Here is a 25,785-nt window from a genome sequence, read left to right as displayed (position 1 = left end):
AAGGTTTCGATAGGATTAATTCAGAGGATATTTTTGAAAACAGGACTGGTGGTGGGGGGACTGGGGGACATCCATGGAAGCTGGGCAAGAGTGTGGTTAGTAAGGGTGTTAGAGCTGGGTTTTTTTACTTTTAGAGTTGTGAATGAGTGGAATAAGCTGCCGGAGTCTGTTGTGGATGCTATGACAGTAAATGAGTTCAAGGCAAAGAATGATAGATACTGTGTGGATGTCGAATAGTTGTGATGGACATGATGTTTAGAGCCTCCCTCAATGAGCCTAAGGATTCCTTGGAGTCGCCTGTAATAATAATAATAGGAGGGGGGGGGCTGCTAATGATATCGGATGACTTGAATCCAGCTAGAATCGAGACCTATGATTGAAGTACCACTACTAACAATATTTCATGTCATGGTGAGGCTGAAGCCATCTTGTGTGAGGTGGAATCTAACAAGATCAATTACATAGTGGGATGTTACAGAACTGGTGGATTGGTTGCTAGTGATGAAAAAATGAATCACAAATTTTTGAGCTGTTGAGAGACAACTTTCTCAAGCAGCATGTGACAGAAGGAACTCGAGGGCAAAGAGTGTTATATTTGATTATAGTGTCAGAGGGCATTTCAGTTAATGACATAACTATTCTGCCTCTGATTGGTGACAGTGATCATGCAGTACTCACTCGGGAAGTGACTAAGTTTATGAATGTTCCATTCAGAAAAGGTTACATGCTGAACTACAAAGCAGGAAATTATGACCAACTGAGGAGTATACTGAGTTCAGTGGAATGGGATCGGTTGCTGGATGGAAAGAATATTGAGAGTGCATGGGAAGCATTTAAACAACACTTGAATGATGTGATATCAGAATGTGTCTCAAGAGTTCGAAGAATAAATAGAGCAGGAGTCAAATGGATGTGTAATCTTGTTAAGCAAGAGATTCGTAAGAAAAGGATGATGTCCTTTTCCTACGAATGAAAAATTGTGTGCATAAGGATGACGTCCGTTATGAATGTTATAAGCAGCAGGCTGGAATAGTCAACTGTTGTACAGAAAGCAAAGTCTGAGTATGAAAAGAAACTGGCTCTCCGTGCTAAAGACAACCCACAAGAATTCTATCAATATGCTGCAAGTAAAAGAAAGAATGAATATGAAAGAATAATTCTTCTAAATCCTGATGGCATGAGGTTACAGATGCAGAAAAGGTTGTTCGGTTAATGAGTACCCATTTTGTTAAAAGCTATCAACCTGGTGTATGCAACATTGAGCTCACTGTTACTTCTTCACTAGATGAAGAAATGCAGGTGTATGAGGACGAGATATGAGAGCTGTTACACAAATTGAATTAGAATTCAGCAATAGGGACTGAGGGAATTTGCTAAAAGAGCTGAACACTCTTTTAGTAATTGTGCTAAAAGAGTGTTCAGCTGAACTGGCCATTCCTTTGACCAGGCTGTTTAATACGAGTGTCAGAACAGGGAAGATTCTGTAGGAATGGAAGGAATGTATGGTAATTCCATTGCACAAGGGTGGTGCAAAGAACCGATGTATCCAACTATCGGCTGATTAGTATCTTAGTAGTGGTGGTGAAGATTTTGGAAAAACTGGTTAGGGCTCGCATTCAGAAATGGGTTTACAGTGAATCTCTACTTTGCAATTAACAACATGGGTTTACTAAGGGAAGGTCATGTTTTAGCAACTTGCGCACATTCTATAACAATGTTACCATTGAACTAGACAATGGGAATGGATATACCATGATACATTTGGATTTTGCTAAGGCTTTTGACAGAATACAGCATGATAGACTGTTGCATAAATTGGAGAAAATGGGTTGGATTATAGAATATCAGCATGGATAAGAGGATGGCTGACAGATATCAAAAAGTAGTATATGAGAGGATGTGAGTCTACAAGATTTAAGGTAACAAGGAGTGTACCACAAGGATCAGTGCTTGGTTCACTGTTATTCAATCTGTACATTAATGATATTGGGAAGAATTTGAAATACCCAACCTATCTTTGCTAATGATGCAAAGATAGGTAGGGCAATCAAGAATGCTGCCAATATGCAGTATTTGCAGCATGATTTTAATAGGCTAGAATTGGGCATGGGAAAATGAGTGTCAGTTCAATGTCAGTAAATGTAAATTCATTCACTTTGGTTTAGATATCCAATGTCATATTATATTGGTGGGATTAGGCTAGAAGAAACCGATGAGGCTAGGGATCTTGGAGTTTTAATAGATATTAAGTTAAAGTTCAGGGGCCATGTGGCAAAGATTGCAAATAAAGCTCAAAAGATAATTGCAATGCTGAAACGATCGTTCACATGTAAAGATAAGGATGTTATTTTGCCTCTTTACAAGGCCTTGATAATTCCCTAGCCATTTGGAATATGGTGCACAGGTCTGGTCTCCTGGTTTCCATTGTGATTCTTATATATATATATATATATATATATATATATATATATATTGCAGAGAGTACAAAGGGAAGTTAAAAATGATATCAGGATTGTGGAATATTGATTATGAAGACAGATTGAGAATTTGTAGACTGCAGACACTAGCAAACAGGAAAAAGAGGGGTGATATGATTGATTTGCAAACTTCTGAAAGGGTCATACAGGATTTCAATTGATAGAATTTTTCAATTTATAGAGAGTGGGGAAAGGACGAGAGGGCATCCTTGGAAGCCGAGAATGAAGGCAATCAGCATTTGAGCCATGGATTGGAATGAATTGCCATTGGATGTCATGAGTGCAAGCAGTGTGAATGAATTCAAGAATAGGTATGATGATGATGTGTGTAATATGTGACCTTCCTCGATGAGTCCGATTCACCGGAAGTCTCTCTTAATAATAATAATATGAAACAGTAATTATTCAATGTAATTATATGGCTAGATCTAAATACTGAAACATAAGTGGATGACATACTGATAAAATTATAGAGTAACAGAATGAAACTTCGCTAGGAAAAAATTACTTAATATTTGTAGAATTTTCAGCTAGGTTCCCTAGCCATTGTATATTTAAAAAATGCATCTGTTTTAGGAAATCTCTTTTCAAGTGTATTGACAATGGCTTGGAAACCTAGCACAAAATTTTACAAATAGTAAATAATTTTTTCCTAATGTAAGTGTTATTCCATTACTCTTTAATTTTATCATTATTAAATATAGTATTTTAAATATATTAAGCTGAGTTAAAGACCTGATGTTTATTTAAACTGATTTGAAAACTTAAAACTAAAAATATTACCATTCAGTTTTTTGCTTTCTTTTATGTATCTGGAATTATTAATTTAATATTGTTAACATTTACTTAAAAAGATCAGATGATATGCTTTAAACAAATGATTGTTATTACAACAAGCACCATTACAAGCTCATTCCAGTGTAATGAACTACTTGTGAGAAAATTTGCAATCAAAGCTAAGTGCAATTCTTTCCTAAAGAAATACAAATAGTGACCTATCTACTATAACTAAGTTATTCCTGCAGACTCTGTAAGTTTCCTATAGTAAGAGTCAACTGTTAATTAACATTTTTTTTATAATGATAATCCTAAAAGTTTGTCTGACGGTATGTCCAAAGAATGCAACGCACAAAGTAATTTATAAATTAAATGTCCATAAAAAATTAATTTTAAACAAAATGATTTCAAAGCACATGTTTCTGATTTCACTTTTGAAAATTTATCTAAAAAAAGGGTTGAAAGGAGAAACAATTTTTTTTTTAAATAAATTTAATTTTAAATGCCACTACATTGCAAGCATCCATAAATTCCTTCTCCAAAAGTAACTTCTTCACCAGCTACAAGGATTAGTGTGAAGTGCCTTACGATCTATGACTGTCCTCCTTATTCATAGAAACTCCAAACTACTGTATTAATCAAAAAAGAGACATCCAGTCTCCAGTGCATTCCAAACTTTCACTAATTCAAAAGGTTGAAGTTGTTTGCAAACTAGAGCTGCATAGTTAATTCTCACTTATAGCAAACACAGTTATAACAAATTAACTCACCATAACAAACTTCTGAAAAGCTGCAACAAAACTCCCACAGATACAATGCTATGCTAAAAATTCACTACAGCACACTGCCCACTATAATAAACTATTCATGTGATTCTTCAGAGTTTGTCATTGTAAGAGCTGACTGCATTTTTCTTGGCTAATGAATTCGGAAGGAAAAAAGTATAGCTGGTTCAAGGGAACGAACCCTTGAATCTTGAATTTTTGTGTGACCTCTCTGTAGATCCTTCAGATGGGAGGGGATCTACCAACACAGATTAGTAACATTCATCCATTATTCTAGGATTTCTAGAGATCTCTGCACAAAGAATTGTAAAAAATGAACACTTTTAAACCAATCAGCATTTGAGCCATTAAATAAATATATTAATGTCCTCAGACTAAATGTGATCTACCACTAAGGTATATCACATTTAGTCTGAGAACAATATTAATAATCTAATTAGCTACCTAATAATTAAGGTTGTCTTATTTATCCCCTACACGGCTCAGTTTATTATCAACAGTGCCTTCTGGCTGAAAAGACCTATGTTCAAATCCTCTCTGGGACACAAGGAACATGCATAAGGGCTTTACTTCTTGGAAACTTAGGTTTTACTTCTGCAAAGACAAAACAGATTTTGTAGCTACTATTATTGGTCTTGTTGTGACATTACTTAGGTTTCGTGTGAAACCTACTTGGTCATGACAGACTGCTGAGCCTAATGACATGAAGCATTAAATATCAGATTTTTGTGTATACAGACTGTCAAAACACAAATTTTTACTGTTATGATGAATGGCCTTTTTAGAGAAAGGAATGGAGTTAATGAACTGAAAGAATGTCACTTGTTTGTGAACTGTTCTAAAAACAAGCTTAAAAGTATTTTGTTGCAAGACAGGTAGATGGGAGGCCTATACCCTACACACAAGCAAGTAAGCATGAAGCAGTCTTCTAAAGCTATGTGCACATTGAAAGAAAACACAGCTTTCCTAAAAAAAATTTTTTAATCAGAAAGAGAGAAAAACATAGACCCCCCCCCCCCACCACCACCACCACCAATGATCTCAAAAAAAAAAAAAAAAAATCTTTCTGAGATCACTGCATATTAACCTGGGTCTCATGAAAATCTTTGTTAAAGCATTGGAGGGGAAAAAATGCACCTGCATTGTAAACCCCAACAGATTTTCAAAAATTTCAGATGCCAAACATGTTGGCCCTCAAATTACTAATATTAAAGAAATGGAAAAATTTGAAAAACCTTACTCCAACAGAACCAGAAGCTGGATATCATTCAGAGATATAATGAAGGGGTTTGGGGATAATGCAGTTGCTGACAATTATAAAGAACTAACTGATCATTTTAAGAACAAGTACAAGATGGGAACCAGAATATCACTGAAGGGTCACTGCCTTCATTCTCACCCAGACTTCTTTTCTGTAAAATCCTGCTGCAATGAGTTCCACCAAGACATCATACTAGAATTCACAAAAGACATTAAAGTGAGTTTACCAGAAGCAAAACACTTATAAGCATTTAAATTTGTGTATTTTAACATTTTTTATTTTCTAATTTATTGCAAATATAGATGTAAATGCTTGAATTTTAGTCTACTTGATTCAATTAACTGAACATGCAAGCACTTAATTTATATTAATTTTACAAAAAAAGTTACAATTTTTTAAAATTGACAACTCTTTATCATTGAACAATAGTTAGCCAAGCATATATTTTGGCATAGATGCAACTGTGACGGATGGAGTGGAGGAGGAATTTTTAAATTCACTAAAATATACAGAATCCATCTCTTTTAATACCAGCTATTTGAAAGTTGGATAAAACTTTACATGAAGGTTGTGCATGCAAAATTTAGTTTTTATTTGCTATATATGTGCTATGTCACCTGGACACAAAGTGCCCCACTGTTCCTTTCTAATACAATGTTCCCAGGCTGACATTTATCTTTTTTAGCTGAAAAATGTGCTAATCCCTAAGAGACTAACTAAATCACCGTACACCGAAAAAGTCATTTTATTCCAAGATGAACCCAATCCTAGAGTAAGTGGCAACCTCTACAAACACAACAAGATATTGATTATTATGCTAGTCACATAGTCTCCCAGATTTCTGGTAATGTGAAGTAGCTACATTTATTTAAGTTGGGAAATGCTGTACAGCTGTGACAGATTTCAAAAACAGTCTTTCAGATTTAAATATGAATGTACATAATAAAGACCATGATCTAAATCAATGGATAGTCTGCAACCCCTGAATAGCTGTTTAGGTAAGGATGTATTTTTTAAGTAGCCAATTTGAAGGACCATGGGATCCCAGATTCTAAGCACACTGAAGAGTTCAGATGTGCATATAAAAAAGGTGGTTTGAAAGTTTTAAGTTTTAATAATTCCTACTCTTTTTTTAAAGGTGACCTGGATGTGAGGGATGACAATGGAATTTTTTGATCTGGATTTTGAAGAAGAGTGTAGAAGTAAGTATATTTTTTTATATTTTTCAGAGAAGAGTATAGTGAATAATTTTTAAGGAATAAGAAATAAATTAGCCAAAAAACACTCAACTATCAGTACATAAGCAGTGCTGAAACCAATTTAACTAATGGATCTGAGAGCTGAGTTAGAAATAAAGCAGCTAATCAAACACTACAGGCCACAGATATGAGTTTTGATATGATACTGCCATGTAGCAGAATCATATTAAAAATTAAAATATTAGGAAGGAACTTGACAATTGTTACCATTGTTTGTTGAGCTGGTTGGCTGAATGGTTAGCATATCCAGTCTCCAACCAATAGGCTGCAGTCAAATCTCAGTGTAGACATGGATGTTTGTGATTATCTTTAGGTGGGAAATGAATTTCATAACCCCCTCCCCTGACTTATTGGAGGCATGAGGTAGATTGACAAAAGTTCCATGTTTGGTGTCTTAGAGTAAGGTTTCTTAAATGTAAATATTAAATAAAAATACAAAAAATATATACAGCAATCTCTCAATTAATGCACCTAATGTGTTCTTTAAAACAGGTGCATTAATCAAAAATGCACTAATCGAATATAATAACCTATGGGAAAAAGCATAATTCGTTCCTCAATTTTTTTTTAATAAGAGAATTAGAGTATGTCTCAGGGCATAGTTAAAGGAAAACCATGAAGCTGAAAGACAATAAAACATATTCAGAATATAAATTTATTATTCTTCTTCTTAACAAAGAATTGAGCTAACATAGTTTGGCAGGCATTCTGTTTCTTTTTGTCATGCAACTGACAATATGGCCCTATCGCCTCTTCTACTACTTCTGCAAATTTTACTGCTTCTCTCTTCATCAGGGTCAGCCTCTAAGATTGATGCTTAAAAACTTTGATTGTACGAAAAATATTTTCAAATTGTTTCTGGGAAATCTCTTTCCCAGAAAAATCACTCAATTTCTCATAATGAGATTTAATTAACTTAGATTAATTTGAAAAGCCTCTAAAATCATTTACACAATGTGGAAGAATGTGCTTCCAAACGGCTCGCATATTGCTAGCAGTAATTTCATTCAACTTTGCAACTTTATAAGATTTCTCTGATTTGGTCAGAAAAGTCTTGGAAGGCATTCGCTTCCAAAAAAAGGTCAGGTTCATCGACATTAAATATTTGTTGGTCACAATAGTCCCCTTCTACAATTTTCTTCAAAATCTCTGGATAATTTGTGGCCACCTCCTTATTTGCACTTGCAGCTTCACCTATGATTAGAACATTATGTAGGCTATTCCTCTTTTTGAAATGCTCAAGCCACCCAGCACCAGCGTGGAATTCTTCTTTTCCATCATTGATAGCCCTTTTTTTCAAGGTTGCAAAGAGACTTGATGCTTTCGATTTAATAAGGTCAATGCTTAGCAGGATCCGTTTTTGGTTACAATCTTTGATTCATGTAGAAAGAAGTCTCTCTAATTCAATCATTATAATACTTTGATTTCGAGTGGTCTGCATACATGATGAACTTGATGCAACCTTATCTTTCTCTTTGTATTCAGCAGCTTTGCTTAAAATTGCTCTTATAGTTGATTCACCCATTTTTCTGTTCTTGTCCTGTCTTTGCTGCAGACTTGCCTTGTTCATTTTTCTTTATTATTTCAAGTTTTTCTTTCAATGAGATTACTTTTTGAATCTTTTTCACACTTATTTTTTTGCTCACTAATTCTTTTACTCGTGAATAAAGGTTGGTAAAATACTTTAAAATAAAAAAAAGTACGGAAAATAATTGCAAAGGAGGCATGAGATATATTCATCAAAATGCTATGTAATTAGCAGACAACATAAATTTTGGTGATAAATTTGGAACATAGTGCACATGGAAATAGTGTAGTATGTCATTAATAAACAACTGTAAAATGTTTTAAATCGGTAACTAAATATCCCATCCTGGTGAGTGATTTTTTAAAATAGTTAACATAAAAAATGTATAGATATAAAATTTTTTAAATCTGTAACATTTATTTTTAAGATGTATATAGGTGCACTAATCGAATTTGGGTGCAGAAAAAAAAAATGATGCACTAGTCGGAGGTGAACTAATCAAGAGATTGCTGTATATACAAGCAGTTCCCATTTTACAAGTTCTACCTTTTACGAGTTATTTTTTCAAAAATTAACAAAATCAAAAATCTGAACATTAATTGCAATAAATGCAAAACGTTCATAAATCAGGTATTTCAAACCACTCACCTATGTGTGTGGTTAGGAATGAAAGATAGCTATAATACAGAAATTACATTCTGTTTAGGTAGATGGAAGCACTTAACTGATTCACATAACATAAATATTGACATTACAAAGAGTGGTTGTGGTGCTCTTCATTTTCTGTCTTATTTCAAATTTATCCTCTTATTAATACAACACCATTCAATATACCAAAACAAACTAATACTACATAGAGTGATGTTAATAAAAAACAGCAAAGAGAATAACATTGGAAAGAAAATATGAGATCATAGGTAAACATGCAACCAAAATGACTTTAAAGATCATTGTGTGAAATATTGCCTAAGCACTTCAAATGTGTGCACCGTTTTTCAAAGTACAGAGAAACACATTCGAAGGAAGTCAAAAATGTGCTCTGATTTTAAAGGCTATGTTATCATTTCTTTGGATTTCTTAAACTATAACTCATTATAGTTTAAGCATAAATTGTTGTTTTATCAATCATTATATAACATTTCTATGGTTAAATTTTACTGCCAAGAATGCAGGCCCTGTTTTTAACATTACTTCTAAGGGAAATGAATTTCCACTTTATGAGTTTTTGTTTTATAAATGCACACTAGGAGCAAATGAACTCGTAAAATTGAGAGCTACCTATATATAAAATTAACAAAAAATAGAACAAAAATCCTTAGCTTGCCCATGGTAGTATGAAATGCACTACAGATTCACAAAAACATTTAATGTGTAAGAGTGACAAAATTTCAAGAACACGTGAGCAGAACTAATTGAAGGTAGTATGGTCACTTAAAGAGAACAGATTAGCAAAAAGGGGTTTAATGCCAAAATGTCAGGAAAAAGACCCAGAGGATGACTAAGATCTGGATAGATTGATGTAGATGAACATGCCCTATTAGAAAACTGAAATACACATCTACTACTGGAGTCCTGACAAAACTTATTAATATGGAAAATTACTGATAGGATGTCAAACAATAATGTAAACTTAATCATGAAATTATATCATTGTATCCTGTATATTTCTTGATGGTACATCAGAAGTTTGATGATGAGTACAGTATGTTTGAACAGATGGCCTCTATGAGCTTATGCTTTAATAATATACTGTTCAGAGGTGTGGTGGTGATGGTGTGAAAGATGATAGCCATAACTATGTACTTACCAGCATAGGTAAGTTTCCTGTAGACAAAAAAAATAAAAGACAAACAAGTGAGTACAGTGTCAAGGAAGAGCAGACAATTATTGTTTGCTTTTTTCAAAGACAAAATTGGATCTAAGCTGTTAAAGGTATAATAAAAATGTTTTAAACACATCTATGCTGTTTGATAGACTGGTGAACATGATGTTAGCGCAGCAAGCCATGTGGTCAGTTTGTGGGAAAACAATATCAAGGCCCTTGTATGAAAATATTCCTTGAAATGATTGCTGAGGATACATAGCAGTGCCTTCATTCTAGTGTTAGGTTTAACATGCCTGGTAAAATAAACCAAGTGCATGGTAATGAATAAAGCAGAAAGCTCAGAAATAATTCAGAACCTAAATTATTTCTAAGGTTTCTTTTAGGGGAAGAGTAGTGGCAAGGAAGACTATGACAATCTTTGAAGATGATATTTGAGAGATAGGATTTAAAGCACACACAAAGTTTTAATGGGAAAGCGGGAGAGGGGGGGGGTGCACCATACATGTGGTGAAAAACACTAGGCACAATCTCAGCAGTGTTTCACCAAGTGCTACTTGCATTCTATCTAGGAATAACTGCTATAGTAATGAAAAAATTATTCATCTGTTGATCACTTAATTCACTACCCTTTAATAGTCTGGCTCACACTATATGGAAACAAAGCTGACTTACAGAACCGTTCTATTGTTGGGGGATACAACAATAATAGGAATGCTGTATCTCCCCAACAATCTTATTATTTTTACTGATCCATGCGAGCTTCCAACCTGCACCTTTATTTCTTGTTTACTTTGATAAATACCATCATCATCATACGTATCAAGGATTTAGGCCTAGTATGGCCTGTTCCGGCCTTAGAAGTCATCGTTGAATCGTTTAAGAGGAAGTCCTGGTTTTCTTTTTCCTAATGGCTTGTACTTTAAGGCTTGTTTTGGTAATCTTTCTGTTTTCATTCTTTGAACGTGTTCCATCCATTTTTGTTTATATTTTTTAATTTTTTCAATTACTGGTTCTTGGTTTAATTCTTTCATAATATCTTCGTTTCTTTTGTGATCAAATAGGGTATACTTTGCAGCTTTTCTCATAAACTTCATTTCTGCTGTTGTTAATCTTTGTTTGTCTTTTTGTTTTATTGTCCAGATTTCGCTTCCATACTTAAGACCGGTAGGGCTAATGTATTGTATACTTTTAGCCTGGTTTGTTTTTGAACTAGGTTTGGTTTAAATATAGAGTTAATTACTCCTGTTATTTTTAAATATTTTGCAATTTTTATGTTTATATCTTTTTCATTTTCATAAGTGATCATACATCCTAGGTAGTTAAATGAATTCACCTGTTCTAAGATCTTGTTATCTAATACTATTTTAGTTCTTGCTGGATCTTGTCCTTTAAAGGCCATAGTTTTTGATTTTTCCGTTGATATTATCATACCATAATCTTTGGATATCTCATTTAGATTTAAAATAGCTTTCTGTAAGTTATCTTCAGAATTTGTAATTATTATTTGGTCGTCTGCAAAAAGGAGAGTGTTTAAGTTAACTGTAGGTGAAAGTTTAATTCCTTGATGATTAATCTGTATCTCCCCAACAATCATATTATTTTTACTGATCCATGCAAGCTTCCAACCAACACCTTTATTTCTTGTTTCCTTTGATAAATATGCAATGAATAAATTTAGTTTAATCCTTTATACAAGTGTAAGCAAACAAAGTTTGCACCTGAAGTATCTTCAGAACTGAGGCAACTTGTGGTAAAGGTGGATCAAGCTCTCATCACTCCTTGTCTTAATCTCTCCCATAATGCAAAGCACATTTCCTTGCAGACATGTATAATGCTATGCATTAAGGGAAGGGCCACTACCCAGACCCAGAAGTGGTGATACTAAGGCAGAAGCAAAGGAGAAGTCATATTTACCTATACGAGTTGCCAAAAGGTGTACCACCTTATTATTAAATTACTCTGGATTCAGAGAAAGATGTTAGAAACTTTTTTTTTCACTTGGTTAGACTATAATAAATTTAGTTTAATCCTTTATCAAAGTGTAAGCAAACAAAGTTTGCACCTGAAGTATCTTCAGGACTATATAGCATAGGTAAATATGACTTCTCCATTGCTTCTGCCTTAGTATCACCACTTCTGGGTCTGGCTCCCACTGAAGAGACCTCAATAAAGGTCAAAACCAGTCTGGGTAGTGGCCCTTCCCTTAATGCATAGCATTATACATGTCCACAAGGAGATGTGCTTTGCACTATGGGAGATATTAAGGAGAGATGAGAGCTTGGTCCACCTTTACCACGAGTTGCCTCAGTCCTGAAGATACTTCAGGTGCAAACTTTGTTTGCTTACACCTGGATAAAGGATTAAACTAAATTTATTATAGTCTAACCAAGTGGGAAAAAACTTCCAACATCTTTCTCTGAATCCAGGGTAATTTAATAATAAGGTGGTACCACCTTTTGGCAACTCATATAGGTAAATATGACTTTTCCATTGCTTCTGCCTTAGTATCACCACTTCTGGGTCTGGCTCCCACTGATGAGACCTCAATAAAGGTCAAAACCAGTCTGGGTAGTGGCCCATCCCTTAATGCTTAGCATTACACATGTCTGCAAGGAAATGTGCTTTGCATTATGGGAAATATTAAGACAAGGAGTGATGAGAACTTGGTCCACCTTTACCACGAGTTGCCTCAGCGATGAAGATACTTCAAGTGCAAACTTTGTTTGCTTACACTTGGATAAAGGATTAAACTAAATTTATTATAGTCTAACCAAGTGAAAATAACTTCCAAAATAAGCAATGAAGATTATGATCTTTCAATAGGCGAGTTCTATCTTTTTCTGCATGTTCCTCACAGCCTTGAAATGATAACATTTTGAAATTGAAGGAGGCAAAGCAAGCAAAAATGGGAAAGATGGGAAAGGGGAGAGAGAGAGAGAGAACTTGCAATGTTGCTCTGCAGTCCAAACATGGATTTCAGAACAGGATGGTTTTATCCACTTCAGGTGGTCTGGGGGGGGGGGGATTAAAGAAACAAATTGGTGCCACCACTCTGCTTTTTTTTTTTTTTTCTAGATGACAGTGATGAAAGCCATCAGTCATCTACAACATCTAGATGGTATTTATTTAAACCAGAATGAGAAATATTTTATATTCACCACAGCTCATTTAGCAAAAACAAACCAGCATCAAGAAAGTAGAATGGCAAATGATAAGGAGAGACTGAAGTCAGATTGTTGTCATTTTTGATGTCTGATTAAAGTATCACTTAAACAGCTCTAATCAAAAGATCACTCTTGGATACTGGCCCTACAATTTATGTATCTGTTATTGTTTGATGCTCATTCATTATTTCTTAAATCTGTTACTAGACATTTTCATATATTAAAAATATGAGATGCCATGGGTAATTAAAAGTTATTTTGTCATTCCAAGATGGTGTGTATTTAATCATTTATTTAGCATCTTGACAATTTTCTTCACATAAAATTAATCCCTAAAACTGCAAAAATTATATATGAAATTTAAAATTACTGCAACTTTTGATAAAACTAATTATTTTATAGTGCATTACTTTACTCATCTAGACTTACTTGATTGTAGAAATCAAATAACTGTTCATGTGTAAACTGAAGATGTACTTGTTCAGAAGCACTTCTTGAAGTTAACTGGAATTCAATTGTTGACAATGGCCGCTTCAACTTTGATAAAATTGTTTGAGCCAACTCAAGTCGAATATCCCAGTTCACATTGGTTAACTAAATAAAATGTTATGTTTAAGTGAAGATCAAAATATAATCATATATCAACTTTTTTTGTAATACAAAAATCTAGTAGTTGTAATGAATTAGATATCTAGCCAAAACACTTAATATTTAACTACTACAGGTATAATAACTTCATAATAATAATAACAAGCTCCAACTCAACCTCTAAAAGAACTGAAAATTTTTATTATTATTATTATCCCATGGTATTATTACACCAGATGGGATGTAATCTAGCTCACCTCCTTGTGGTGCACCCTAGGTAAGGCTAATTGAGCTAGAATGATTTGGGAGCCAGTCTAACACTTAGTTCTCCTGGCTAAGGCATGCAGTCAAACCACACTGATTTTATTGATGATGTGACAAAAAATGGGAATTTAGCCTAAGACTAGTCAACTGAATATTGAGGAAATTAACAGAGCAAAATGTGATTATCTCTGAAAAATACGAGGAAACAACATTGATGTTCTGCTTATTCAAGAAACACATGCTGAAAACAAAGGTGACCTTAACAGAAGAGGAAAAATAATTGGTTACACCCTGAGTGGTGATTAAGGGTCAAAGCAGTATAACTGAGAGGAGACCTCCACATAGCCTTTAAAGGAATGCAGAGAACCGACCAGGGCTTCTGACCTAATGTCCAATCCCCACCTTCTCGTGGTGCACCCTGTTGGGTATCTACCTGGATACTGGATGAACAAGGATGGGCTGGCAATTTGGGATTTAGCCAAACAAATTGTATTCTTATTGGCTTAAACCAATATACAAAATGATGGTACAACATGACAAATTTTCATGCCAGCTGGGGCGTCACCTGGTTAAACAAGGTCCCCATTGTTTTAGTCAGGGAACCAGGGTGAACAGCGAAAAGTCAGCTACTGGAACAAATCTGAAAACACACCAACTAAACATCACCAGAGTCAAAGATCGGTACTATCAACATAAGAAGCCTGAATGGCAAAGAAATGGAGCTAGCTGATGAATTAGTACCAGATCGACATAATAGGGGTGACTGAAAGAAAAGACAAAAACTGGTGAGATCTTTCTGACAATAAATACAAAATGTTATATTCAGGCAATAACAATCAAGGAAAAGAAGGAGTAGCCATAGTATCCAATGCTAAATATGAGGCTAATCTTCTTGAATGGCAGGCAGTCTCAAGTAGAGTGATGTGGGCAAATATCAGAATGGGGAACTGGACAATGAGACTTATTTGTGCCTATGGTCGCACAGAAGGTTCTACTAAGATAGAAGTGGAGGAAATTTTTGATGCTTTAGAAAAAGCAACTGACACAATGAAAAAGAAAAAGTTGGTCCTCGCTGGGGATCGAAATAGCAGAGTAGGAAATGATTGCAGACACACACAAAAATATTTTGGGAATATTTGGAGAAAAGAGCAAAGCTAATAATAATGGCAAATACCTGTTGGAACATGGTGTTATTACTAACACCATGTTCCAACATAGAAAAGAGCAAAGCTAATAATAATGGCAAATACCTGTTGGAACATGGTGTTATTACTAACACCATGTTCCAACATAAAAATGTGCACAAATTCACATGGAGAGAAGAGACAAGAAATCTCACTGACTATGTTATTGTTGATAGTGATGTTTTCTCCCTGGTGCAGGACACCAGCGTGTACAAAGGATTTCAAATTGGAAATGATCACTATTTAGTCTTGAGCAGGATAAAACTGAATTTCATATTGAAAAGAATAACATGTAAGAAAGTTTTAAAGCGAACAAAAGTTGAGCAGCTCTCAGATGTCAACTGTAGCAGCCTCACATGTGAAGCTTATTAAAGAAAAAATGAAAGAGTTTGACAACAGGAACCTCTTCTTCTTCTGCAGCTTCTCCTGCTTAAGTGGGGTCACTGTTGATAATGAGTCTCCTCCACACCTTCCTGTCTTGGGCTGTCACCACATCCAAGTTCTTCATTCTCAAGTCCTCTTCTACCAGTTCCCTCCATCTCTTCTTTGGCCACCCAAGCTTCTGCCTTCAAGGGCTCACTTTAGTGAGTATGGGCATGGCATACCCGAGGTACCAGATGCTGGACCATGCCTTACTTCATGTAATATACATCTGTTATATTATTCTGTAGACTGGTCCCTCCTCTTCTTTCTTTGCTTCTTTCTCCTCTCCTTGCTCCTTCCCCCTGATGCTATTAGAGTATTCGAGGGCCAGGGGTGAGTCATTCCTATCTTGCTAAGTCATTTTGTCTTATGCAGCCACCGAAGGAGGCAAGCTAGCCTCAATAGGTGCTAGTCCCAAGCCCGGATAAATGGCGAGGGTTGATGTCAGGAAGGGAATCCGGTTGTAAAACTTCAAAGCCAGCTTCAAACTATTTGAGAACAGGAACCAAACCATGGAAATTCAGTGGCAAGCCTTTAAGAAAACCCTGAATGATTCAGGCAGAGAGGCATGTGGTGAGGTTATCTTCAAGGAATAGAAAAATCAGAACGCCATGGAGGACACAGGAAGCTAAAGAGGCAGTGAAGGAAAAGAAGAAAGCATATCAATAGTTGCTGGCAAATAAGTCAGCTGGTGCTCTTAGAGAATATAGAGACAAATGTAAAAAAGCTAAACACTCTGTAAAACAAGTCTAAACAAAAGTCATAGGAGGACTTTGACAAGAATATAGAAAATAAATATCAAGAAGGTGGCAAAATATTCTGGAGGTTGTTGAAGAAGCTTAGAAATGGAGGAAAGAGTGCTGTAAGAGGAGTTAGAGATGATAAAGCTGACATGAAAACTGGAGAAAAAGATATCGTTGAAGTATGGATTAATTACTTTGAAAAATTGCTAAATGAAACAGCCAGTGATGACAGCAGAGTGGTAAAAAAAACACTCAACAGGCATACAGTCATGAATACATATCCATACTTGAAGTAGAAATAGCCATCAAAAGCCTGAAATGTGGAAAGGCAGCAGGAGTATATGATATTTGACCAGAAATGCTGAAACATGGTGGTATAAAAGTCTTACAGTGGTTGTACTGCATAGTTCAAAAGGCCTGGACAGAGGGACAAATTCCCGATGATTGGAGTAGAGCTCTCATAGTACTATATAAAAAGGGAAATAAAACTGAATGTGAGAATTACAGAGGTATTTCCCTACTGAGTGTTCCTGGCAAGATTTATGCAAGTATACTTGAGAAACGGTTGAGAAGAACTGTGGAAGAAAAGCTTGGTGAAAAACAAGCTGGATTCAGGCCAAATAGAGGCTGTCAGGATCAGATCTTCACTTTATGACAAATAGTCGAGAAAGCATGGGAATATAACAAAGATCTGTATTTAAGTTTTGTCGATTTGGAAAAGGCATATGACAAGGTTCCAAGAGAGAAGCTAATCAATATGCTACAGTTATATGGTGTTAATGGGGCATTTTATCAAGCAATACTTGGTCTTTATTTCAGTTGTAAGTCAGCAGCTAGAATTGAAGGAAGTACAGGAAGATGGTTTAAGGTTAAATCTGGTGTCAGACAAGGATATACATTATCCCCTCTGTTATTCATTATTTATATGGATCACATTATGAAAGAAAGTGGTATTAAACATGATATCAGAATTGGAGATGTTAATGTCAGCTCTTTGCTTTATGCAGACGATGTTATACTTCTAAATAAATCTGCTACAAGTTTGCAAGATTCCCTGACTAAATTGAGTAACTGTTGTAATAGATAAGGTATGAAGGTCGGCAATAAAAAGACAAAGACAATGAAAATAGGTAGAATCTTTGAAAATGGCAATTGCGTTGTGAACGGAGAACCTGTGGAACAAGTAAAACAATTCAGATACTTAGGCATAATTTTTAGTGAAGATGGTAAATTAAATATGGAAATAGACAACAGAACCAACAAAGCTGGTATAGTAGGAAGTCAATTGAATAAATTCATATGGAATAAGAGAGTAATTAGTCGAAACACTAAATTAGCTGTATACAAGACAGTGTTCAAACCAGTTTTAAATTATGGATCTGAGAGCTAGCTCAGAAGTAAAACACTTGACCAAAGACTAGAGACTGCAGATATGAGAGTCCTGAGAAAAATTAGAGGTGTGAACAGATGGCATCAATGGCAATATCATATTAAAAATGAGGATATTAGGAAAGAACTTGACATTATCCAGGAATGCATTAGCAGAGCTAATCTCAGGTGGTATGGTCAGTTAAACAGAATGGGCGAGGAAAGATTAGCAAAACAAGTGTTCTCTGCCAGGTTGGCAGGAAAAGGACCCAGAGTAAGACCAAGATATAGGTGGATTAATATTGATACGGTACAATGTGCCTTAGATGATAGATATATAAGATCTGATAATGTTGGAACCTTGACAAGTAACAGGCTGATTTAGAGGAAAATTGTAGATAGGAAGTTAGTAATGATGTAAATTTTTCATGCAGCACTATCATATCCTGTATACCCCTTGATGGTACATGTCAGGAATTTGATGATGATGATTAAACCAAAATACAGAACGATGGTACAACACGACAAAATTGCATGCCAGATGGGGTATCGCCTGGTTAAACAAGGTCCCCATTGTTTTCGACAGGGAACCAGGGTGAACAGCGAAAAGTCAGCTACTGGAACAAATCTGAAAACACACCCCAACTCAACATCACTACAGTTAAATATCGGTACTATCAACATAAGACGCCTGAATGGCAAAGAAATGGAGCTAGCTGAGGAATTAGATAAGTACCAGATCGACATAATAGGGGTGATTGAAACAAAAAAGACAAAAACTAGTGAGATATTTCTGACAATAAATACAAACTGTTATATTCAGGCAATAACAATCAAGAAAAAGAAGGAGTAGCCATAGTATTCAACACGAAATATGAGGCTAATCTTCTTGAATGGCAGGCAGTCTCAAGTAGATTGTATGGGTAAATATCAGAATGGGGAACTGGACAATGAAACTTATTTCTACCAACGGTCCCACAGAAGGTTCTACTAATGTAGAAGTGGAGGAATTTTTTGAGGCTTTAGAGAAAGACTGACACAATAAAAAAGGAAAAGTTGGTCCTTGTTGGGGATCTAAATAGCAGAGTAGGAAATTATTGTCAGACATACAAATATATTTTGGGAAAATTTGGAGAAAAGGGCAAAGCTAATAATAATGGCAAATACCTGTTGGATTTCTGCTCAGGACATGACTGGTTATTACTAACGCCACATTCGAACATAAAAATGTGCACAAATTCACATGGAGAGAAGAGGCAAGGAATATGAAAAGTATCAATGACTACATTATTGTTGATACTGATATTTTCTCCCTGGTGCAGGACACCAGAGTGTACAGAGGATTTGAAATTGGAAGTGATCACTATTTAGTCTTGATGTAGAATAAAATTGAATTTCATATTAAAAAGAATACCATATAAGAAAGTTGTAAAGAGAATAAAAGTTGAGCAGCTCTCAGATGTGAACCGTAGACTAAAATACACAAAGATTATTGAAGAAAAATGAAAGAGTTTGAGAACACGAACCAAACCTTTGAGATTCAGTGGCAAGCCTTGAAGAAAACCCTGACTGATTCGGCCAGAGAGGCATGTGGTGAGGGGTTGTCTATAAGGATAGAAAAATCAGGACTCCATGGTGGACACAAGAAGTTAAAGAGACAGTGAAGGAAAAGAAGAATACATATCAAACATTTCTGGCAAATAAGCCAGCTTATGCTCTTAGAGAATACACAGACAAATGTAAGAAAGCTAAACACTGTGTAAAACTAGCTAAACAAAAGTCCCGGGAGGACTTTGACAAGAACATAGAAAATAAATATCAAGAACGTGGCAAAATATTCTGGAGGTTATTGAAGAAGCTTAGAAATGGAGGAAAGAGTGCTGTAAAGGAATTAGAGATGATAAAGGTGACATGTAAACAGGAGAAAAAGATATCCTTGAAGTATGGAGTAATTACTTTGAAAAATTGCTAAATGAAACAGCACTGTGGTAAAAAACACTGACCAGGCATGCAGTCAGGAATACATATCCATACTTGAAGTAGAAAAAGCCATCAAAGGCTTGAAATGTAGAAAGGCAGCAGGAGTAGATGATATTCGACCAGAAATGCTGAAGTATGGTGGTATAAAAGTCTTACAGTGGCTGCACTGCATAGTTCAGAAGGCCTGGACAAAGGGACGAATTCCTGATGATTGGAGTAGAGCTCTCATAGTACCCATATATAAAAAGGGAAATAAAACTGAATGTGAGAATAACAGAGAAATTTCCCTACTAGGTGTTCCTGGTAAGATTTATGCAAGTATACTTGAGAAATGATTGATAAGAATTGTGAAAGAAAAGCTTGCTGAAGAACAAGCTGGATTCAGGCCAAATAGATGCTATCAGGAGCAGATCTTCACTTTACGACAGATAGTTGAGAAATCATGAGAATATACCAGAGATCTGTATTTAAGTTTTGTAGATCTGGAAAAGGCATATGACAAGGTGCCAAGAGACAAGCTATTCAAAACGCTACAGTTATATGGTGTCAATGGGGCATAATAGTGATTGGAACTTTCAACTCATAGCAAAGGTGGTAAAGTTCTAATCACTATTCTTAGTATTTCCCATAATGTAAAACACATCTCCTAGGAGATGTGACATGTTTTACATTATGGGAAATACTAAGAATAGTGATCAGAACTTTACCCACCTTTGCTACGAGTTGCCCTGGTATTGAACCATGTGTTTTAGCATACACTACAACCCGCCGAAACTTTTATAGTTTGCTATATATTCGGCATGAAACGCTTCGATTTCTATCTTTGAGTTTCTTATTCAGCTTTGAAATAATGTGGGATTTAATATCCCCTTAATTTAAATAATTTTACATCGCTGAAGTGAAGCCTATTGGCTCTTTATTTAAGTACTAGTATTCCTATTTCCTATTCTCTCTATCTGGGATACATGTATATACATATATCTGGAAAGATAGCCAAGTACTAAATAAATATGATTTTCATACCATGTTCAAACTATTCAAACTAGCAACCCCATCTGCTTACCAAAGAACAAACTCCATCTTCTATCATATCCAGGAGTGTCATGCACCTTTTAGCCTACTACAGAATAGACAGGAAATTCTATTAACATCTGTCTCAGAGAACAAAATACATTCCCTGCCATTATGGTATACCACTTTATACAGGATTAGATGTAGAAAATTGATGTGCTATACATAAATGATTACAACTGTTTCAGATATTAGACTATTTTTAGAGTCAGGAACAGCAATCAAACATTCTCTTAACTCCAATAAGTATTACCTAAAAATTGGGAAGCTGTCATTTTAAGATCAACCCAAAAATCGTAAAAACTTCTCTTTACTGTCACTGCCTGTACATTATGACAAGTTGTTCATGTTCTGAAGATGCTGGTTTAAAATCTAGCAAATGTCAACTAGTTAATGTGTTATTTTACTTTTGATGTTGCTTAACACTATCAAACTTTCTAGCAGCCGATTACTGTTGCTGAAATGTATAGAATGCTGTAATCACAGAAAGCTTAAAAAGTTAAAAGAAAGATTTATTAAAATCCACCTTACTTGAAAGAAAATAAACCATTGTCACCTGATATGGAGCAATGCACTTTTTCTTTGTTCTTTCTGTCACAATCCGAGCATTAGTTGTCCATGTTTGTACAATAGCAGAAGTCTGAAATTTCAAAAAAGAAACTGTAAAGAATATCAAGAAATGCATTACTCACAAAAATAACTTATGCTTTGGCTTCAGTGAAACAATGTATTTCCAATTAAATATCAAATAATTTCATTTGATTCAGAAATGTGGAAATAATCTCTAAATTTGATATTGTAATATTCATCTTAAATTGCCTTCAAATGAATATGATTCAAACAAGTACTTCAGGATTAATGAATTTTTTTTTTTTCCCCTATGGATGACATAAAAATCAATCAAAAGAACTGCAAAATTTTTTCTAATTAAATATATTTGGAGCACTTCTGTAGTGCCGTCAGCAGTGACAATATGCTTTGGTTGGAAAGACCTGAGTTTGGATCAGGTTTAAGATAAAGGAACTCATAGCTTTTTCAGCTAAAATAAGTTTGTCTTGTATAAAGGCTTTGCAAACTAGACAAACCAGTCAGAGACAAGCAAATTCTGAAAACAGGATTAATTGTCCTGTCATCACCAAAACTGGATTCATAAAGAGTCAAATTACTTGACCATTAGAACAAATATATACAACAGTGGTTCCATATTCCACTATAACCGTGTCATCCATTTCCCTCGTAAATCCTTTTCAATGTCTTTTATGCGTTTATTTATTTATTTTTTTACAAATTATCTACATCACATATTTTGCATAATACAATATTTGAATTAAAATTTCAAATCCCATTTGGCTCATATCATTTACTGTTTAGTAATGGAAGGGCTTATTTTTAACACATATAATAGCTGCATGGCACTCTGGTAATGTCAGATCAGCAGAATGATCTTATAGATTCAATTCTAGTCAGTGACTTAGAACTTTTTCTAGACTTTTTGTTTTTGCACTGGTAAGTATGATTTTTTTCTCTGAAACAAAACTTTACTTTTTTTTTTTTTTTTTTTAACTAACACAAACTGAAGAATTAACCATACCTATAAATTACACAATGCCAGATAGGGTTAGAAACACAACATCGCAGCAGTTATCCACCGTATTTTTCACATCACTGCTATTTCTCCACTGGCATGACATGAATTCATCTTCCAGTGATGATGAATGTAGAAACTAACTACTGACTGATTTCCTTCCAAAAAAAAACAGGACTACCTACCCCTTTTCAAGAATAAACAGGTATAGAGGAGTTCTGTTTTATATAGATTTACATAACAGTTTCAACATCTTAGATATCACTGCTACTCCAAGAAGTCTCTTAGATGCAAAGTCGTGCCACTGGAAACTACAGATGCAAAGGATGGATGGAGGTGAATTATTTGAATCCCATTTCATCCCAATGATTATTTCACTATATTGAAATATATATTGAGAACACACATATTTTTGAATGAAACTTACTGATATATTTGCTAGCATATCAGCTATTATACCATATGTGAAACAGATACATCCCTAAAGTTAACTGTACATTGTATAATTTCAATGGGATATGGTGGAAAAACTTAGATATCAAAAGAAAGAGGTAATGATAAAATGCTACATCAGTGGCTTACGGCAATGGTAACAGACTACCAAAATCGATTTTATGCAACATGATCAGCTGATGAAAAATGCAAGAGTGAAAGATCCAAAACTATGGTGCTATCTTGTAATATTTCAACAGCGTATATTTGATTAAATATTCAATAGGGTCTTGAGGAACTAGTAAAGTCCAATTTTTGCTGGCTTGATTAGCTGAGTGGACGGCATTTCTGCTGTCCAACCAAAGCCATGGGGACAAAAGTCTTGCTGCAGGTATGGATGTTTATGCCTTCAGGTGATAGATGAATTTTATCATCTGATATGACCACCACTTTGTTTATTAGAAACCTGAAGTGTGAAAATTTCTGAAAACTTATCCACTTGGCATCCTTGCACTCCACTGCCTAAAACCTGAAGTGTAAAAAACTTGGTCCATACTTGGTCTCTGAATAAATGTAGCCAACTTAGACCTTTACATCACTGAAATGAGTCTTGCACTCCGCTGCCCACTGGCTAAGTATTTTTAGCTATGTTAATGATTTTGTTTAGTTTTTTCTTTCAGTTCCTAACAGTATCAAGTGACTAGCTGGAGAGCAGTAGAAAGGAAGGAAGGAAGGAAGGAAGAAAGAAAGAAAGAAAGCACTCTAACATATGTTGTCATTTTTTTCTCGCTTTGTATAACTGTCCATTCTTTTCGTATGTTCACACAGATGAAGTGATAAGATATTCATTGTGAAATATAAGTGTATATCTACAGAATATAAATGCTTCGTCTATGTGTATAGTAAGTTCAATCATATCCAATAAACCTTTATAAGAGACTTGTTAACTAAAATTACATCAGCTGATTTTGTTCAGCAAAATATATAAACTAGCTTGCTAGATAGAAAACATAGGCAATGACAGACAGAGTGACAATGGAGATAGGATAAACCATCATACTGTTTATTAAAAACTAGGTTTATAACAAGTATATAACAGTACAGCTGTTTAGCTGTAACAGATTATTCAACCCATTATTAAATTTTAATAATGGGTTGAATTAAACCTTTGATCAAATTAAAATCTGAGAGTTGGATCAAATTAAACCTTTGATCCAACTCTCAGATCTATACCAAAAATGGTATAGATCTGAGAGTTGGATCAAAAACAAGAATTTGCAAAAACTGGAAACTAGTGATCCACCAAGAAATAGTATGCTGATTCCATAGCTTAGCTAGGTATTTAGAAATTCCACATCGTTACAACATGTTATTTTTTTATTTTTCACAGTAATTCAGCAAGAGAGGTAGTTGATACAAAATTGTGCTAGTACTAATAATGGGTTAAAAAAAATTAGCATTAGTACTACATGACAAAATTGACCAGTTTTCAAAATGCACTATTTTAAAAATAAGAATTATACCCAAGAGCCCATATATTCATCTTTTATTAGCATTTCTGGTTAAAGTTTCATTGGCTTGATAGCTGTTTGGAACTGCTGGACTTTGGTTTTCTTTCTTTAAATATCAACGTTCTTCAATACAACTTTTCTAATAGTGAGGGCATCTTTCTTAGAGACTTTCATGTTCACAACACCTGCTGGCTCTCTTATTCCAACTACAGAGATCAAGCTGGTAGAGAGGCTAAGAAATATGCTATCACCAAAGACTGCAAATAGTACACAAACCTACCAGACCACTTCCTTACTAGTGGAAAGGAATTGGCATGGAAACATTTATTTCCTGTTCTACCCTAAATTTTCATCCCTATCTAAGCCTTGGTTCTCCCACAAGTGTACCAAGGCTGTACAGGAGAAGAGCTAAGCATACCATAACTAGCTTGCATCCTGAATGCCATCTAACTATACCATCTATATTAAAACCATTAAAAGTTGCAAGAAAACTATCAACACATCAAAAATTGACTTTGAGAAAGCTAAAAGCAGGAAACTTGCCTCCTGTCCAAATGGCAGCCATATATTCTAGTCTCTAGCCACTGGTTGTAACTTTGGCCCAACACTGCTCCCACCACTATTACGTCCTGATGGTTCTGTTGCATCATCACCCACAGAAAAAGACAACTGGAAGTAAAATGCCTCCTGGCTTCCTACTTCTCCAATTCTTACACTGCTGATTTTAGTAAATGTCTCCAACATTCCAAACATTCAACACCCAGTTAGACCCTTCACCAAAAAGATATATGAAAAATTCTGCTCAAATTGGATACAAAAAAAAAGTTCCTTGGCCTCATACGGCATTCCTCCAACTGACCTTTTGGAGGTCCAGGAGGCTTTTGTGCTCCAGGAGTACTGTCCAATTTTTCTCACCTCAATCCTATCCAAATTAATGGAAACCATCAACACTGAACCATGGAAAAGTTTTTTTTTGTCTCAAATGGTTGCCCTTGATATATATCTCCAAGGCTTGCTTTTAACCAGGTCTCACCCCCCCCCCCCCCCTCCATTCGTTCTCTATACTTTTCTTTTGCAAACCTGACCTGGCAATGCACAAATCTTTGCTACTTCCAGAACCTTGACCACTAATACTTTAAATTCAGATTTCCAAAACATTCATCAGTGGGGGGGGGGGGGTTTGGATAACCTTATTGGTTTCAATGCCAGCAAAATGTAGCTCCACTTTATTTCCCACAATAAAAGAACCCTTCTCTTCCAGCCAAACTTTTGACAACACCCAAATCTCAATGCACAAAGAGATTTATTTTCTTGGGATAATGCTAACTGCAAATCTCTCTCTCTCTCTCTCTCTCCTGGCACAAAGATATCACAAATATTGTCTCTTCTACATCCAAAAAATTAGGTTCTCTTTTTTACTCATAGCATTACTTTATCTCTAAACAGCTACTAATTTTATGCAAATCACAAATCCATTTGACCAATGAATACTGCTATCACATCTGGGATGGTGTCCCTAAGAGCTCCTAAAGATACTAGACTCTGAACAGAAAAGGGCAG

The 25,785-nt window shown here is 35.1% G+C and overlaps 1 protein-coding gene across 1 annotated transcript in view; it reads right to left on the bottom strand.

Moving 5' to 3' along the window:
• Vlet (COMM domain containing 10 protein valette) overlaps positions 1–25,785 on the bottom strand; it is an 88,917-nt gene that overhangs the window by 11,951 nt on the left and 51,181 nt on the right. Inside the window, exons 5-6 of the mRNA XM_090401690.1 lie at positions 21,254–21,337; positions 13,506–13,670 (exon numbers count right to left, since the gene is read on the bottom strand). Coding sequence (XP_090257816.1) covers positions 13,506–13,670; positions 21,254–21,337 — 249 coding nt within the window. The remainder of the gene's footprint in view (positions 1–13,505; positions 13,671–21,253; positions 21,338–25,785) is intronic.

The sequence above is a fragment of the Typopeltis vanoorti genome, chromosome 12 (assembly GCF_054136105.1).
Source record: "Typopeltis vanoorti isolate ZY-2024b chromosome 12, IOZ_Tvanoo_1.0, whole genome shotgun sequence".
NCBI lineage: Eukaryota > Metazoa > Arthropoda > Arachnida > Uropygi > Thelyphonidae > Typopeltis > Typopeltis vanoorti.
The sequence above is the reverse complement of the archived record's forward strand: the minus strand, read 5'-3'. Positions and strand labels throughout refer to the sequence as shown.